The sequence below is a fragment of the Cordyceps militaris genome, assembly GCF_000225605.1.
Source record: "Cordyceps militaris CM01 unplaced genomic scaffold CCM_S00003, whole genome shotgun sequence".
NCBI classification, from domain to species: Eukaryota; Fungi; Ascomycota; class Sordariomycetes; order Hypocreales; family Cordycipitaceae; genus Cordyceps; species Cordyceps militaris.
This window is the reverse complement of record NW_006271971.1, coordinates 615,925-633,603: the sequence shown is the minus strand read 5'-3', so window position 1 is coordinate 633,603 and position 17,679 is coordinate 615,925. Positions and strand designations below refer to the sequence as shown.

General features: G+C 53.7%; 5 protein-coding genes across 5 annotated transcripts; all 5 read left to right on the top strand.

Moving 5' to 3' along the window:
• Window positions 1-529: 529 nt before the first annotated feature.
• On the top strand, window positions 530-1,658 carry CCM_03808 (uncharacterized protein; the record flags this gene model as incomplete). The annotated part of the gene is made up of 2 exons (XM_006668956.1): window positions 530-612; window positions 704-1,658. The coding sequence occupies 2 exons, from the start codon at window positions 530-532 to the stop codon at window positions 1,656-1,658; spliced, it is 1,038 nt and encodes a 345-aa protein (XP_006669019.1).
• Window positions 1,659-2,304: 646 nt separating this feature from the next.
• Window positions 2,305-4,483, top strand: CCM_03807 (uncharacterized protein; the record flags this gene model as incomplete). The annotated part of the gene is made up of 2 exons (XM_006668955.1): window positions 2,305-2,360; window positions 2,437-4,483. 2 exons carry the CDS (start codon window positions 2,305-2,307, stop codon window positions 4,481-4,483), a joined length of 2,103 nt encoding a protein of 700 aa, XP_006669018.1.
• A 790-nt stretch (window positions 4,484-5,273) lies between these two features.
• Window positions 5,274-6,591, top strand: CCM_03806 (DNA-repair protein rad2; the record flags this gene model as incomplete). Its single annotated transcript, XM_006668954.1, has 3 exons — window positions 5,274-5,372; window positions 5,444-6,010; window positions 6,073-6,591. The coding sequence occupies 3 exons, from the start codon at window positions 5,274-5,276 to the stop codon at window positions 6,589-6,591; spliced, it is 1,185 nt and encodes a 394-aa protein (XP_006669017.1).
• A 646-nt stretch (window positions 6,592-7,237) lies between these two features.
• Window positions 7,238-9,655, top strand: CCM_03805 (acyl-CoA dehydrogenase; the record flags this gene model as incomplete). The annotated part of the gene is made up of 3 exons (XM_006668953.1): window positions 7,238-7,362; window positions 7,402-7,493; window positions 8,016-9,655. The coding sequence occupies 3 exons, from the start codon at window positions 7,238-7,240 to the stop codon at window positions 9,653-9,655; spliced, it is 1,857 nt and encodes a 618-aa protein (XP_006669016.1).
• Window positions 9,656-10,306: 651 nt separating this feature from the next.
• On the top strand, window positions 10,307-16,825 carry CCM_03804 (ATP dependent RNA helicase (Dhh1), putative; the record flags this gene model as incomplete). The annotated part of the gene is made up of 4 exons (XM_006668952.1): window positions 10,307-12,584; window positions 15,141-15,177; window positions 15,254-15,335; window positions 15,437-16,825. 4 exons carry the CDS (start codon window positions 10,307-10,309, stop codon window positions 16,823-16,825), a joined length of 3,786 nt encoding a protein of 1,261 aa, XP_006669015.1.
• Between the last annotated feature and the right edge of the window lie 854 nt (window positions 16,826-17,679).

Genomic DNA, 17,679 nt, shown 5'->3' with positions numbered 1-17,679 from the left:
AATGATGAGGTGGGGGTGGGCTTGTACCATTGCAAATTGGTATAGTGTCGAATTGAGGTCGGCACGTTGGGATATAGAAAAAGCCAGCAGTGTGAGCATGTCATCGCATCCGCGATACGATACCTTGGTACATCTTCTCTTTGTTCTTCGCCATGGTCTGATCTTGGTCTGCTTTTCTGACTTTTTCTTGTTTCCTGGCATGTGGCACTGGGGAACTTGTGGGAACGTATCTAGCAACTACGCGACAGAAATCAAAGACGATTATAACGCAGTATACCTACCCTGGTGACCGCCTATCTTATCATCTAAACCTAGCCAAGATATTCCATGGTGAAGCTAGTATCGAGCGGCGGCAAAGCCAGACTCGCTTATGGCGCGGCGCGTCCACTTTACGCGTCCAATTTATTATCATTTAGGAAAGTTATCAGTCCCGTGGCTTGGCCCGGTGTTTAGATATGTTTTTCGCCCCTAGTACATTTGGCTGTGCTTCTTCCAATCGAGGCATCACTTTGACCAGAAAACTTGCACCATGAAGCCTGCCTCAACCACCCTTATGCTCACCACGGCAGTCCTCGGCCACTGTAACGACCATAACAGCACTACGAATACCAGGTATATATCCTCTGTACAGCCGATTATCAGCACTGCGACTGCATGTACTGCTGGCACGTCTATCGACCACTAATATACCACTTGCCGCCAGTTGCACCTCTACCAACACTGGAACATCACCAGCCAACGCATCCTCGCCAGCCTCGGTAGTTCTCGCCAGTCACTCTTTCGAGCCGTCTCCCTACGGTAACAGTGCTAGTGCGCACATTCATGCCGGTCCTACTAACTCTGCTTCCACTAACACTGGTCCAGCACCTACGCTCTCCTACACACTGACCAGCAAGACGACTCTCCTCAACACAGCCGCCGCCACTGAAGCCTCCTCGGCCATCCCAGCGAGCACGCCCGACGGGACCGCCTCTCACCCCGCACCAGTCGGTAATAGATTTCATGGGGTGATTCAGGATGAGCTCGCCGGCGAGATCGCCGAGGACGAGAACGGCGACCCGCTCCCCATCCGCTTCGGGCTCGAGGGGTTGGTCACGCTCATGGCCAACGTGCCCTATGCGACGTGGCTGTGGCCGCGGCTCCCCTTGTCCCTCCGCCCGCCCGTGACGGCCCCCGTGTCCGAGTTCAGAGACACCGAGTGCACCGAAAACACGATTAGTGAGTACGAGGAGCGCCGCGCCTCGAAGAACCTGCATTGGTTCTGCAACCGCTGGCAGATTGACCGGAAGCGGCTCTACGCGTCCACGGCGGGCGAGACGACGCTGTACATGTGCGCGTACGGGGCCCTGAGCAACTGCAGCCTGGACATGTACAAGGCGGTCAGCGCGCACCTCGATCAGCGCTGCGGCGCGGGCGCTACGGGCTGGGTGCACCTCCGCAAGATGCGCATCGGACGCGAGCGGACGGCCGAACGGATCGTGATCTGCCCAGACCTCACGTGGTCACCGCTCATGCATTATACCATGGACCAGCGTGAGAGGACGGTGGGCGGCCGCCCGTGGAAGGAGTGGCGCGTGGAGTATAATATGGCGCGGGCGAAGGAGGACGGCAGGGTGAAGGGCCTCGAGGAGCAGGGGAATAACGAGGAGCCCTACTAATGCTGATCTATTCTTCGTGGTTTTGGCGCTGCCACGCGCTCCCGGGGGACCAAGGACAGGACATCCCAGACCACACAACGCCGACAGATTAACCGGCTCCAAATTCGAGAGAAAAAATACGTGCGGGTAGCTGGGCACCTCTAGATACACAATTGGGGTAGCCGTTTGTATGGAAGTGGATATAGAGTGTCCCGTACAGGATTATCATCAGTCGCATAACTAACAAGCCATTTTCAGTATGGTTAACTCAAACATGTAGTTACAACCTCAACAAAATGAAGAAGCGTATAGAAAAGGCAATAAAATGAACAGGACCAATGCATACAGAAACCGAAGCAGAAAATAGGGAAGAAAATGCAATAGCGAAATTGATACAGGGTAAGTCAGACAGACAATCACGTGACGAAACCGCGAGAAGCTCGTCGCCGTAACGCGTTCAAACAAAAGCTGTGCTACGCTTTTGCGACAGCTAACTATCTCAACAAGCCGAGCTGCGTACACAAATCTCGTCTAAACATAATATTCGCGCCCACCGGCACATATCTCATCCCATTAAAGCGATACGAATCTGGCAACAAATTTCACAGAGCAGGACAAAACAACGACTTTCTGTGCTGGGTCTGCGCCCAAGCAGATTGCCTTCATAATGACCTCTTCAACTTCTCCCCGAGTACGACAGACCACACAAAACACACTTCTCACGTAAGGATGCACATTCTCTGCGACACTGCCAGCTTATCCCCGTGAAACCCCAACACAAATCGCTCACAAATACTAGATACAACCTCTCCCGACGCATACACGATGTCCAAACATACCCGATCCAGTCGCCTCAAGGAGCGACCATCCTGCTGTACGGCCACGAGACGGGCGTGACCATCGTGTGGCGTGGTGGACGCCGCTTCAAGCCCTCGAAGAAGCCGGAGCCCGCGAAGCAGCACCAAAACGGCAGCGGCTCCGGCGCCGACGCCGGCATCATGGTGATTGACTCGGACGACGACGACAACCAGCCTGCCGCCAAGAAGACGTTTGTGGACAAGCCCGAGTTTGAAGCCGCCGCGGCGACCGAAGATGGGTCGTACCCGCCCATCACCCAGACTCTCGACCTCACGCTCGGCACGGCGGTGCTGCACGTGGCGGTGCTGCCCAACAGCCCCAACACGGCGGAGGGCACGGCGACCGGCGCCGCGCTACTCAGCGAGCGGCTTGTCTTTGCCGTGTCGTGCGCAAGCAACGACGCCTACGTGATCGCGCTGCCGAGCACGCCGCCTTCGGCAGAGAGCAAGGCGCGGCCCGAGCTGCGCGTCGACTTGCTGGCCGGGCAGGCGGGCTCCGGCGCGTGGGGTGAGACACTGATCGCGCTGGGCGGCCAGACAAGACCGAGCGACGGCATTGCAGTGGCGCTCGCGAAGACGGCTGCCTCAGCACGGCCCCGTCTCATAGTCGCGGCGCACGCCAAGCAAGCGTCGGGCGTCCTGCAGCTCTGGGACGTTGCGCTGGAGGCGAAGCCAAACCGGCCGCTGGAGCCGTTTCAAACCGAATACCTGCCCAGTCCGCTGAAGAGAATCTCCTTCAACCCTACGCACGGCACGCAGCTCCTGACCGTGTCCGCCACCGACGCTACTCGAATCTACGATTACGCTGCTTCCTCGATGCCCAACGACCCCGAGGCCACGGGCCCCTTCCCCAGCCAGGGCTCGTGGCTGCTCTCCCTATACCAGCCCTTTGCTAAACCCTCGTCGGCGAGGAAGGCGATCCTCGACGCGGCCTGGATAGCAAGAGGCCAAGCCGTCTTCGTGCTGCTTGCCGACGGCATGTGGGGAATCTGGGACATTGACGGCGTGAGCCCCGTATCGACCAGCGCGACCATGTCGAAGAGGCTCAAGTCGGGTGTGCGCGGTGCGGCGCTGACCGCCTTCAGCATATCCGGCTACGTCGAAGGCACAGGCTCTCTGCGCACAATGGCCAACCAGCAGAAAGAGACGCAGCACGGCGAGTTTGCGCCGATGACGCCGCATACCCGCAAGCAGGCGACTGCTTCGCTGACATCTGCCAACACGCTGGACAGACTGGCGAGCGTGCACGGCGGCGTGCGAACGGCCGTGGTTTCGTCAGTGAAAAAGTCAGCGCAAGAGGAGGCATTGGTACTGTGGGTCGGTAGTCTGGAGCACGTCTGCGTGGTGCCTGCCATCACCCGGTTTTGGGAAGCACAGCTGAACAAGGCATCTGCTGCTGGCGTGAGCCTGTTTAGCGGCAGCCTGCCCTCGAGAATGGTCAAACTTGCCGATCTAGCTACTGGCTTGCTTGGCGAGCCGTGCTGTGGCGTCGACCTCATCCCCACAAGGAGTTCCGGTTCGGTCGCAGATGGTGGCATGCCTGTGGAGGTGGTGATCCGCGGCGAGACCCGACTCGTTATTGCCCGCGACGGCGACGAGAGTGGGAACAAGAAGCTGGCGCTGTACCGCCCCAGACGCCTCTTCTCCAAGGAGCGTCCCAACGCCATCATCGTGCACGGCGAAAACAACAAGGCCCTGCCGAAGCTGTCTTTCAACCTGAGCACAGCCAAGGTTGGGTCGCTACGTCGCAAGTCGACACCCGTCGATTCGGACCACGACATGGACGAGGGGTCGTTTACCGGCGGCCCACGACCGCGCGTTGGATTCGACTTTGCCAACACGCTCAGCGCTGCGGCGGACGAATCGGCGGATATTTCACGCGACGTCGAGACCGAGATGCTGGGCATTATGGAAATTGACCAAGCGCTGGATTCCATGAACGGGACACCCGTGAATCATGGCCGAAAGAGGGTTTTCTTTGATGCGTAATGGGAAGGCAACAAAACTAACGAATCTCGAGGAAGCGGACGTGTGGGGTGTGCGAAGAATGAAAAATACATGAAATTTTCCAGGTGGTTTAGTCAAAAGGACAATTGTACGATACCCTCATTTTCTCATAACCTTTGTATAAAGAGCACAGATGAGACGCGGGCGGGTTGACGTCGATGTGAATGCTTGCTTGCATGTTACTGTGAAATGTTCTCTTTCCGCACGGCAAGGTGGAGCACAAGGCGAGATCAATCCTTGACGACTCTGTAATCCGAGCGGTATATCAAATCCCTTTTCCAATCACCAGAGAACGGGGCTTTCTACGCGGCGGAGACGAGGCCGCGGAAATGTAGAAGCTCGTTATATATGCCACCAGCCTGACATGGCAGCTCAACTTGCAGTCAACAGCTAGGAAGCCGTCTTGGACTGGCGGAGCTTTGGCCTTGCAGGGCCTCTCTTTTCATGTTGGCTTTGGCGATACTCTGGTGATACATCTTCCTCCTAGTTGCAGTGTAGTATGAAATAAAAATAATCTCAAACCTTTTATAGCATTGTGCTTGATGCGAGTTGCTCTCGAAGTGGCCATTGATGAGGGTTCGCGAGAAAAGTGGAACCACTTAAAGCGGCTCCCCACGACACGCGCCGCACGCGTTGCAACCTCTCGTTTGCAGAGCGAAGCCTCGTCGTTTTCTGTGCCCGTTCTTGATTGGCACGCTCTTTTTCTTTTGACAACAAACCGAATTCGCCTTCTACACATATAATCGGAGGACCCCAGACCCCGGCTGTCATCATGGGTATCAAACAGCTTTTCTCCATCATCAAGGAGGAAGCTCCCGAGGCTATCAAGGAAGGCGAGATTAAGCAGCATTTCGGCCGCAAAGTCGCCATTGTACGTTCTCCTCACCTCTGATACCTCCCAAGCATGCCCGCCCGAAGCTAATAGTAACTCTTATTTCTCAGGATGCGTCGATGAGCATCTACAGCTTCCTCATCGCAGTACGCTCCGACGGCCAGCAGCTCACGAACGACACGGGCGAGACGACATCGCACTTGATGGGCATGTTTTACCGGACGCTACGCATGGTGGACAATGGCATCAAGCCGCTCTACGTGTTTGACGGGGCGCCGCCCAAGCTCAAGTCGGGCGAGCTGGCCAAGCGCTTCCAGCGCAAGCAGACGGCGCTGGAGGGGCTTGAGGAGGCCAAGGAGACGGGCACGGCCGAGGATGTTGAGAAGTTTTCACGCCGCACGGTCCGAGTTACGCGCGAGCACAATGCCGAGTGCCAGCGGCTGCTCGCGCTGATGGGCATACCGTTCATCGTGGCGCCGACCGAGGCCGAGGCGCAATGCGCGGTGCTTGCCAAGGCCGGCAAGGTGTTTGCGGCGGCTAGCGAGGACATGGACACGCTGTGCTTTGACTCGCCGATTCTGCTGCGGCACCTGACGTTTAGCGAGCAGCGCAAGGAGCCGATCCAGGAGATTCATCTGGACAAGGTTCTTGAGGGCCTGAACATGGAGCGGAAGCAGGTAAGTTTCGTGATGCTGGAAAATCTCGACGAACGTTTCTGGTCACTAACATGCGGCACCAGTTCGTCGATCTCTGTATCCTCCTCGGCTGCGATTACCTCGACCCAATCCCCAAAGTCGGCCCCACGACCGCTCTTAAACTCATACGCGAATACGGCACCCTCGAGAAGGTGGTCGAGGCCATGCAGAATGACTCGAAGAAGAAGTACATCATCCCCGAGGACTGGCCGTACGAGGACGCGCGCGATCTCTTCTTCTCGCCCGACGTGCGGCCGGCCGACGACCCGCTGTGCGATGTCAAGTGGGACAAGCCCGACATGGACGGGCTGGTGAAGTTCCTGGTGGGCGAAAAGGGCTTCTCCGAGGACCGGGTGCGCAGCGGCGGGGCGCGCCTAGAGAAGAACCTCAAGAGCTCGCAGCAGGCGCGCCTAGAGGGCTTCTTCAAGGTGGTGCCCAAGACGGAGGCGGAAAAGGCGGCGCACAAGCGCAAGCTGGACGAGAAGAATGAGGAGAAGAAGAAGAAGCTCAAGCAGGAGAAGAAGGACAAGGCGGCCTCCAAGGGCAAGCCAAGAGGAGCGTGATGAAGGGAGGAGCGGAAACAATGTAGTCAATGATTGCTTATATGGAATTTTTGGGATCTTGCAGTTTGGAGAATATGGCGCAAAACGGATTCGGATCAGAAAGATGGTCGAGGGTACGTCTGCATACAATTAATGGCACGAATGGTTGTTCGGTAAATGAGCACTTGGTTGTACTTGCATGACCACTTGGTTGTACTTGCATGACCACTTGGGTTTTAGTTTGTGACATGGGTATTGAGTTGTCGCACGTATGATAGTAACCGGAGAATTCGCCAGCACCTTTGGTACGAAGCCCACTGCCCGTGAAGCTGTGGCGTGGGATATGGAAAAAAAAAAAAAAGGAAAAAAAAGAAGGAATGTTCGAAAATAAATAAAGAGACACCGCATTGAAAGCATCGCCAGCAACCGGTTGGCTTGCAGTCTTGCCCTTCCTTCGGCCCAGGCACACAACACCATATGGTAGGCGGGCCGGTGCCGGTTGTTAGTGCATGCCCCGGGGTTTTCGGGAGAGGGTTCCCGGACATGGTTTCCCAAAAAGGTCGTCAAGTCGGTCATCTGGCTCGCTGTCATTTCCGGTAGAGTTGCTATCTGCAGTGCATATTGTAGTGTCTGACCAACGCAACTACATGTGCACCCACCGTTGACCATGGCGCTGTCCCGCAGCCTCGGCATCTGCCATGTCGTGCCCCAGAAATCCACTCACTACAGTGACACCATCTTGACTCGCCCGGCCGCACCCACCCAAATACCGAAGCGGAGCGCTAAATACGGGTGGGCTGGGTGTTCTTTTTTTTTTTTTTCACATGCCAGAGAGACGTGCCAGCAGAGCCCCAAGGCTGCTTCCGGGGACCCCGGCCGCGATAGGTCAGGCGCTGGACCACTCACAGCGGCCGTGTTACGACGTGCTTACAGAGGAGGAATGGGCGTTTCGACCGAGTCTGCGCCAGCTGTGAGGCCTCGCTCAACGCTGCCAAACTCGACGTGATTTGGGGTCAATGTTGCTGAAAAAGACTCTCCAGGCGCCTCTTTTGTTCTCCCAAACTGCAACTCGCAAGAACATGTCGGCCTTTTCCGGCGCCAGTTTAAAACGATGGTCTGCTGGGCACACTAAAGTTACTGACTGGCACACGCTTACCAGCTGGTTCCGTCATAGTCGCATGTGATTGACACGGGCGGCCGGCGAAAGCAAACCTCCCCAAGCCGAGTTTCTGACTATTTCACTCTCCAAGCTGACCCCGATGTCCCATAATACATACCCCATGTTTCCCCAAATCAGAGCCTCTGCATTGTTCTTTCATAAGCCACCCTTTCTCCCCCCCCCATCATTCTACAAAACCTTGCTGGTCCCCTTCATCCATCCATCTTCACTTCTTTCCTCTTTGTTCTCCAACACATCTTCCTTTTGATACCCCCTTCAAACACAGACACCATGTCCAAGACATTTACCGTCAGCGACGTCGCCACGCACAACAAGGCCGACAGCCTATACATCATTGTCGACGGCGACGTCTACGATGTGACCAAGTTCCAGGACGACCACCCCGGCGGCAAGAAGATTCTGCAGCGTGTCGGCGGCAAGGACGCCTCGAAGCAGTTCTGGAAGTACCACAACGAGGGCATCCTGAAAAAGTGGCACGCCCGCCTGCACGTCGGCTCCCTCGACAGCAAGCCCAAGCCCAAGCCCGCACCGGAGCCCGTGCCGGAGCCGTCCCCCAAGACCGTCGCCGCCACCCAAAAGGAGGTCTCGCGCGCGAGCTCCGACGAGGAGAGCGCCGACGCCCTCGAGCCCTTTGGCGAGCAGATCCCCTTTAGCGACCCCGGCTGGTACCAGGGCCAGCACTCGCCGTACTTCAACGAGACGCACGCGGCGCTCCGCGCCGAGGTCCGGCAGTGGGTCGACGCCGAGCTCGACCCCAACGTGACCGAGTGGGACGAGGCCAAGCGCGTGCCCGAGGAGGTGTACAAGGAAATGGGCCGCCGCGGGTACCTCGCGGGCCTGCTGGGCGTCAAGTACCCGACCGAGTACGCGGCCGGGGTCAAGTCGGTCGCGCCGGAGAAGTGGGATCTCTTCCACGAGCTGCTCCTCACCGACGAGCTGTGCCGCACCGGCTCCGGCGGCTTCATCTGGAACCTGATTGGCGGCTTCGGCATCGGCGCGCCGCCCGTCATCAAGTTTGGCCAGCAGGCGCTCAAGGACCGCGTGCTGCCGGGCCTGCTCAGCGGCGACAAGCGCATCTGCCTCGCCATCACCGAGCCCGACGCCGGCTCCGACGTGGCCAACCTCACGTGCGAGGCCCGCCTGAGCGACGACGGCAAGCACTTCATCGTCAACGGCGAGAAGAAGTGGATCACAAACGGCATCTGGGCCGACTACTTCACCACGGCCGTGCGCACCGGCGGGCCCGGCATGAACGGCGTGTCGCTGCTGCTCATTGAGCGCGGCGAGGGCGTGAGCACGCGCCGCATGGACTGCCAGGGCGTGTGGTCGTCGGGCACCACGTACGTGACGTTTGAGGACGTCAAGGTGCCCGTCGAGAACCTGCTCGGCAAGCAGAACCAGGGCTTCCGCGCCATCATGGCCAACTTCAACCACGAGCGCATCGGCATCATCATCCAGTCGCTGCGCTTCTCGCGCGTGCTGCTCGAGGAGTCGGTCAAGTACGCCAACAAGCGCCGCACCTTTGGCAAGAAGCTCATCGACCACCCCGTCATCCGCATGAAGCTCGCCCACATGGCCCGCCAGACCGAGGCCTCGTACAACTGGCTCGAAAACGTCGTGTACCAGTGCGAGCGCATGCCCGCCACCGAGGCCATGCTGCGCCTCGGCGGGCCCATTGCCGGCCTCAAGGCCCAGTCCACCCTCACCTTTGAGTTTTGCGCCCGCGAGGCCAGCCAGATCTTTGGCGGCCTGTCCTACTCCCGCGGCGGCCAGGGCGCCAAGGTCGAGCGCCTGTACCGCGATGTCCGCGCCTACGCCATCCCGGGCGGTAGTGAGGAGATTATGCTCGACCTCAGCATGAGGCAGAGTCTGCGTGTGGCAAAGGCTATGGGTATGAAGCTGTAATGGAGTCAAGGAGGAACTTTGTCTTTTCCTGTCGTGATGACAAATTCCCGGGGCGTAACGAGGGGCATGACAAGGGCTAGCTAGTATAAAGCTTGTATGAGTAATAGCGTGTATTTACTTAGGGGGGATTCAGGCCCCAATTTCAAGTCTTCTCTTTTATGCTATTTTATATCATATTGCGTTAATAGATACTTACATAGAAAATACACACCTAATATATTTTAAATAAATTAGTTATTTAATTCGGGGTATATACCCCTATAAGAAGAGTTATAGAAGATAAATAGAAATTAAGTAGGAATAATAAGAATAATAAGAAAGATAAGAATAATAAGAAAGATAAGAAAAATAAGAAAGTCTAGAACTATAAGAAAAATAAGAAAAATAAGAAAAATAAGAAAAATATAAAGGGTAAGAAAGATAGGTAATTAAGAAGATAATAGTATATATTATATGCCTAACTAGGTTTATTTTAGAGTAGTGCTGGCAACGAGATGCTAAGGGCATAAGCCTTGGTGCCTTGGTGTGTGTAACTACCTACCTCGGTACCCATAATAAGGGCTGACTAATACCCGATGTCATCCTCCCTAAGATGTCATCTTCCCCTCCCGACACACTTCTTCATCCCCTTGCACCACCTCAGCTGTTCTAATGGCTACAAACGAGGAAATTTTGCGGCAACGGATTCGGGAACTGGAGCGGGAAAAAGCAGAGGCGGAGCGGGAAAAAGCAGAGGCGGAGCGGGAAAAAGCAGAGGCGGAGCGGAAAGAAGCAGAGGCGGAACGGAAAAACGCGGAGTACGAGTCTCTGCTCCAGGAAAAGGATCGTTTGCTCCAGCCCACAACGCTTGAGGAATACCTAAGAAACTGCCAGGAGCACATCTTGTCCAAGATTCATCTCGTCACCGATGGCTACCTCACCACCCAAGCTCCTTCGACCAATCCTGCTCGAAAGCACTGCCCTACCCTTCTAGCGCCTTGGGACGACTTTAACACGGCACAGACCAAGATGATTCGGCGAGTCTACCAGATTTTCCCTCGCGATAAGCGACTATTCGAGAGCATCAAATTCCTTGAGGAAATGGGCGATCGCATGGATGACTTGCGTGTTCGGAGTGAGGCTTCTCTTGTCAACGTCCAGCACAATGCTATTGAAGTCCCTGTGCGCATCATCATGTCCAAAATCAACGACTTTGATCCTCAGAGGTACGACCTCGCTGTTCCTCAAGAGGTCAATTTCCAAACAACGGCGAGTGACCTCCGTGACCCGAACGATACGAGGGATACTACGAAGCGAGACGAAAAGCTACGGACGGACCAGATTTGCGTCTTTCGAAATTCGGCTCACCAGAAGGACATTGCATTTATCATCGAGTACAAGGCACCCCATAAACTCCATACGGCGCATTTTGAGCAGGGACTCCGGCAGATGAATATTTTTGAAGAAGTCGTCAATAAGACGACAATACCAACCGCTGAGCCTGAAAAGTTTAAACACTACGCCGAGCTTCTCTCGACAGCCGCCATTACACAGACGTATCACTATATGGTGGAGGCTGGGCTGGAATACGGCTATTTGACCAACGGTGACGCCATTGTTTTTCTCAACATTGACTGGGCTAACCCGACGGTGCTTCGCTACTATCTTGCACGACCGTCGCGCGAGGTAGAAGTGGACCAAGATACTGCTTGGAGTAATGCCGTCTGCCAAGTCCTTGCATTCACCATGATGGCGCTCCAATCGAGTCAGCATAGCAACGATGAGCGTGTGGCCGCAGCGAACAAGTGCAAAAAATGGTTGGTCGATTTCGCCTGCATTTTGGACCAGATTGTCAAGGAAGAGGTAGCGAGAGAAGAGAAAGCTGCCAGTTCGAGCCCCACAACGCCTGCCACAAAAAAACATCGCCGTGTGCCGAGCAGCCCGGAATGGCAAGGGACACCGGTCAAGAGGAATAGGCGAAACCCACAGTCGCAAGCCGTAGTCGAGCCGTCAAGTCGGGTACTTCGGCCACGTGGACCCGATAGGTCTGGGGGTGGAGGGGCAGGCTCTGGTGAAGGGGGTTACAGCCAGGGTGGCACTTCTAGTGGTGATGGTGGCTCAGGTGAGGCAGGTGGCAGTTCCGAGGGATCTTCCGCTGCTGGGGCCTCTTCACGATTTGCACCCGGCGGCGGCGGCGGTGGTGGTGGACAGCAAAGGCAGAGGCAATACTGTACATCATCATGTCTCCTCTCGCTCGTCAACGACGGGCCGCTGGACAACAATTGCCCCAACGCGGCGTTGCACCGCGAAGGAAAATTTGCCGAGCTCGACGCTAAAAATCACAGACATACTGTGCTCTATTCACAGTTTATGGTCCTGTTACAAGAACAGCTTTCCCAAAGCTTGGAGAGGGGCGTTGTGGTCCTCGGAAAAGAAGGTGCGTGTGGTGCCCTTTTCCAGATCACACTGCTGCAGTTTGGTTACACCTTCATCGCCAAGGGTGTTACCGGAGGACGCGTGCCAGACTTGGAGAAGGAAGTGGCCGTTTACCAAAAGTTGCGGCCTCTGCAGGGCCACGGCATCCCCGTATGCCTCGGGTCTATCGACCTCAGGCCGCTAGGCCAGGTTTATTTCTACGATTTCGACGTGCGTATCATCCGCTTCATCCTGTTGTCCTACGGTGGCACCGAGGTCAAGGCAAGCAAGGACAAGTCAAGGGCACACATCATCAGCACAACCTCATCTATCCTCGACAAGATGCATCGCCTTGGGGTGGTCCACGGCGACGTCCGGCGGCCCAATGTGCTGCAAGGGCCCGACGGAGAGATCAATTTGGTCGACTTTGACCGTGCCGTGATTCTACCAGCCAAAACCACCCGAGGCACCCTCAGTGCAATCTCGCCTAATAAGCGAAGGCGGCTTGTAGGGTCTGAAGAGGAAGAGGATAAAGGTGCGCTAACTAAGGAAAATCCGCTCTTTTATTTCGCAATTCAGCAGGACAATAGCAATACGCTTAGTCTCTTTTCTCTCGATTGCGGCAGATTTATTAACAAGGAGGTAATATAAGTATACTAGGCTAGGCTATACTTAATACTATCTAGCTAGTATATATATATATATTTTATATATTTTATATATTTTTTATATTTTATATTTTTATATTTTTTATATATTTTATATATTTTATATATTTTATATATTTTATATTTTTTATATTTTTTATATTTTTTATATTTTTTATATTTTTTAAGTAAGTCGAGCTGGTAATCTATATATAGCTATAAGGAAAGTGTACTAGAGAGAATTTTGGCGATATTCGTTAGCGCTACTCGTGCCTGCCTTGAACGCATGCCAGCGTAGATATTTTCCAGACCGCTGCCCGCCTTTAAACAGTCCGATGTCGATGTCAACGCCAGACGGAAAGCATTGGCAGAGATTGCGAAGTACGACACCACACAGCTGAAGATGGATTACAAGCGAGCACATGCCCTTTGGGAAGATATGCGCGACAGCCTGCAGTTGTCGACCATGCCGAACGGGAAGAAAGTGGCCACATTAGTAACGGAACACATCGCAAAGATATATAGACAGCGCCATAGCCAAGCTAGAGCAAGACAATACCACTATAGTAAATATATTACTACAGTAATTACTACAGTACTATAAGCACTAAGTAATCTCTATATAGCTATAGATAGACGCGGTTGCTAACTGTAAAGAACTTAGTCTTAAGTCTCTAGTTATGGTGATTTTTTCATAGTTACTACTGTTATTGCTATAGTGTTGTGAGTCGTAATTCTTGCTGTAGTTATATCTAGCTTGGCCACCGTGGCGGGCAGCAGACTATTGACAACGTCTCGGGGGTTAAACCCCATGATAGTCTCGCATTAGTTAAATACGGACAGCTAAAGATATTATCTAAATGGCTCTCTCTATCTGGCCGTCTGTCTATAGGTGATATGCTATGGTATGAATCAGCTTTATCCAACCCCCAGTCTCGCCCATACGTGCTGCCACATTGCGGACAAACTTTAGGTCTCGTATGATTCGTGATAGGCCTATCATTGCGAGAAGAGGGTATCGACCACTACCTCTGCCACGACTGTAGAACTGGCCTTACTATATATATATATGTTGTCTTCTTATTTTCTTATTTTCTTATGTATTAGATATGATTGTGAGATGATGGAAAACATGGCGTCCACGACACAGGCGGTGCTGATACATCCCAACCAGCGGGACCGGACCGGAAAAACGCGCTGATCGGGATAGCATGGCAGCCTTCGCATAGCGCCCACTGTTGAAGTTGGAATTTAACAACCCCCTGTAATTTTTTTTTGACTTTGCAACAGTATAGAATAGCCTCATTAATAAACTCTGTATTTTTATACAAATTAATAACCTATTGGCTTGGTGGACCGAGCAGTTGTGCCGAACCCTATACTTGATATTTGCATGCCTTCTGGCCTTGGTATCTCAATTTGAGCCTCAAGTTGCTGTACGCGGCTCTTTGCAAGGCCATAGGCGCGGGACTTACAAGGGATTGGTCATGGAGGGGGCACTCGGCGCTTGCCTGATTGAGAACAGGCATGTCAAAAATGAATGGTTATCTCTACCGTATCAAAGCAATGACTTTTAAAGAATGCGTATACGGCCACGGGAGGGAAACGGTGGATTATTACCTTTTCCAATGCGGGAAACCAACGATATGAGCTGCGCGCACGCACGAGCACAAGATGGGATACTTGTCCTTCTGGTTAGGAGGAAAGTCACGTTCGGTAGACTGAACTAGACACCACACATCACACATAGGTGTAGCTTCAGCAACAATACAGTACGGTTGCGACGCGACGCTTCGACAGCTTACTCATCGGCTAATTATCCTCTCTCACGCATCGATTCGCTTAACTCCGTTCTCTTACTCAACAATTCTTTTTAACTTAGGAGGCCGGCTAGGTACTGTGCTATTTATTAAGCAACCTAACTAATTCAGGCCACCTGCCAGCAGTAATCTCTCACTGTAGCTCCGGTAAACGGCAACCCCGCGTTCACGTGACCCGTCGACCTGATTGTTAGGCAACTCAGACTGCCTACTTCCAGCTAGTTACACTACGGCACCCACCTAGAACCTTCCTGCCAAGCAACACTCACCACAACCTCCTCTCCAACCGTCTACTTTCCTCCCCTTCCCGCACGAACCCAGGGTCTCACCAGCGCCTACTTAACCAAACTATCAAGCAAGAACAATATAATTTTGCACTCGCCGCAGATTTTTCCTCTCCTGAACGCTTACGCTTTGCCTTGTCTCCGCCAAACATCCGCGGCGGAAAAAAATTCCCAACACCGAAGCTCCCTTCAAACACACGCAAACGCCCAACGAAGCACATCCGCGCCACGAGAGCCAGCTCCATTTGCACTGGCTTGCACAGATACTCGCACTATTTTCTCTCCCACAACCATTGATATATCATACACTGCCCGCCGGCAGCTCACGCTATTATGACAGATCAACTAGTGGATAAGCTGAGAAGCACTCAGATCAGGTCCGATGCTACCTGACGGATGCAACCCAATGGCTCTGCGGCTTCCGCTAACCTCTCTTTTCTCCTTCTATAGCAGTGATAGCTCCTCGCCTGCTCCTGGCGATGATTGGAAGAAGAGCTTGAAGATTCCCGCCAAAGATAACAGACAGCAAACAGAGGTTCGTGCCACTCGCCACCTACCCAACAGGCGCAACTCGACATTGGAATGTGGTTACGGTCAACTTCTTGAGAGCCATTGGCTAATTTACCTGAATCACAGGATGTCACAAAAACAAAGGGCCTCGAATTCGAAAACTTCGCGCTCAAGAGAGACCTCCTCATGGGCATCTTTGAAGCAGGCTTCGAGAAGCCTTCCCCGATCCAAGAAGAAGCTATCCCCGTTGCGTTAACCGGACGCGATGTCCTGGCTCGAGCAAAGAACGGCACTGGCAAGACGGCCGCTTTTGTTATCCCCGTCCTCGAGCGCATCAACCCTAAAGTCAACAAGATTCAATGTCTCATCCTCGTCCCTACCAGAGAACTGGCCATGCAAACCTCGCAGGTCTGCAAGACTCTCGGCAAGCATCTCGGTGTCAATGTCATGGTTACCACCGGTGGTACCGGCCTTCGCGATGATATTATTCGCCTTCAGGAACCTGTCCATATTGTGGTCGGAACTCCGGGTCGTATCCTCGATTTGGCAGGAAAGAATGTTGCCGATCTGAGCGAGTGCCCCATGTTTATCATGGACGAGGCTGATAAGCTTCTGTCTGCCGAGTTTACTCCCACGATCGAGCAGCTTCTTCAGTTCCACCCCAAGGACCGCCAGGTCATGCTCTTCTCCGCCACCTTCCCACTGTCTGTCAAGGACTTTTCCGACCGCAACATGTCCAGCCCGTATGAAATTAATCTGATGGACGAGCTCACCCTCCGTGGTATTACCCAATACTACGCCTTTGTTGAAGAGAAACAAAAAGTACACTGCTTAAACACCCTCTTTTCCAAGCTGCAGATCAACCAGTCCATCATCTTCTGCAATTCCACAAACCGCGTCGAACTTCTTGCCAAGAAGATTACTGAACTTGGCTACTCGTGCTTCTACAGTCATGCGCGTATGCAGCAGTTGGCTCGTAATCGCGTCTTCCACGACTTCCGCAACGGTGTTTGCCGCAATCTTGTATGCTCCGACCTCTTGACGCGTGGTATCGATATCCAAGCTGTCAACGTTGTCATCAACTTTGACTTCCCCAAAAATGCGGAGACTTATTTGCACAGAATTGGTCGCTCTGGTCGATATGGCCATCTTGGTCTCGCTATCAACCTGATCAACTGGGAGGATCGCTTCAATCTTTACAACATTGAGCGCGATCTGGGCACTGAAATCCAGCCCATTCCTGCGAGCATTGACAAGAGCCTGTACGTTTACGAAAACCCTGAGAGTATCCCTCGGCCTATCTCAAACCTGCCCAATGCTGCTCCCCAGCAGCAGGGCCAGGCTCTGCCTCCCCAACAGCCCCAGCAGCAGCAGGGCAACTGGCAGACCCAGGGTCAGCAAAATGGCAACTACAACAACCGTGGACGTGGCCGGGGTCGCGGCGGCTTCCGGGGTCGTGGCGGCGGTAGTGGTGGTGGTAGCCGGGGTCGTGGCCCTGCTCAACCCCAAAATTAACCTCCAATCACCGCAAGGAGACTGGTGGTGAGTGACGGAGTCGGAGTTGGTTTCCAGTATTTGCATTTTGGAGCATGAGCAAGCACTTGTTTGCATATTCTGCTCTTCTTTTTTTTGTTTTACATTTTACCTGGACTGGGAAAGGGAACTACACAGCCATGTTGGATTGTACAATATCGGCACGATCTCTTTTGGCGAATGGACGGAACGGCGAATTGGGCTGCGTTGCTTATGACCTACGATTGATTATTGCCCAATTGGGGCAACTTCCCTGAGGGCGAGGGAATGCACGAGACTGCGCTTCTCAATTTTGGCGCTGTTGCATAGACGTCACGCATTTGAGGACGAGCCCGCTTGGATGGGCAATTTTCGGTAGCACCTTGGGCTGCTACACGATGAGAAAGGAATCACACATTGGGGGGGCAGCAAGCAGAATTGCCGATTGCTGAAGGCTTGCATTCGCCGAGCCTTTATGCATGGCTATGCCGGGATAAAAGTCGGAGAGACTTCCAATAGTGATGATTCCTTTCAGCTGACTCTATGGGCATTCAGGTTGCACTTTTTCGACACTTTATGCTGGGACAGGCATTTGGTTTATCGAGGTCATTAGCTGACAAGGATGGGGGCCTGTGGGCATGGTACCTTTTTTTTTGACGACGTCACGCATGTCTAACGGATGGGCAATGAAGGAGTTTGCAGAAGAAGACGGGATGTTGAACATGACGCCAAAATTTTACAAAGGTATTCAAGGAACAAAGGACAACGGGCAACGCGGTGGTAGCCTGTTGGTGGTTGCTAAGGAGGGAATATGAAGGCGATATACCCAAGCGGAAGAAGTAAGGAGTCAGCGGATG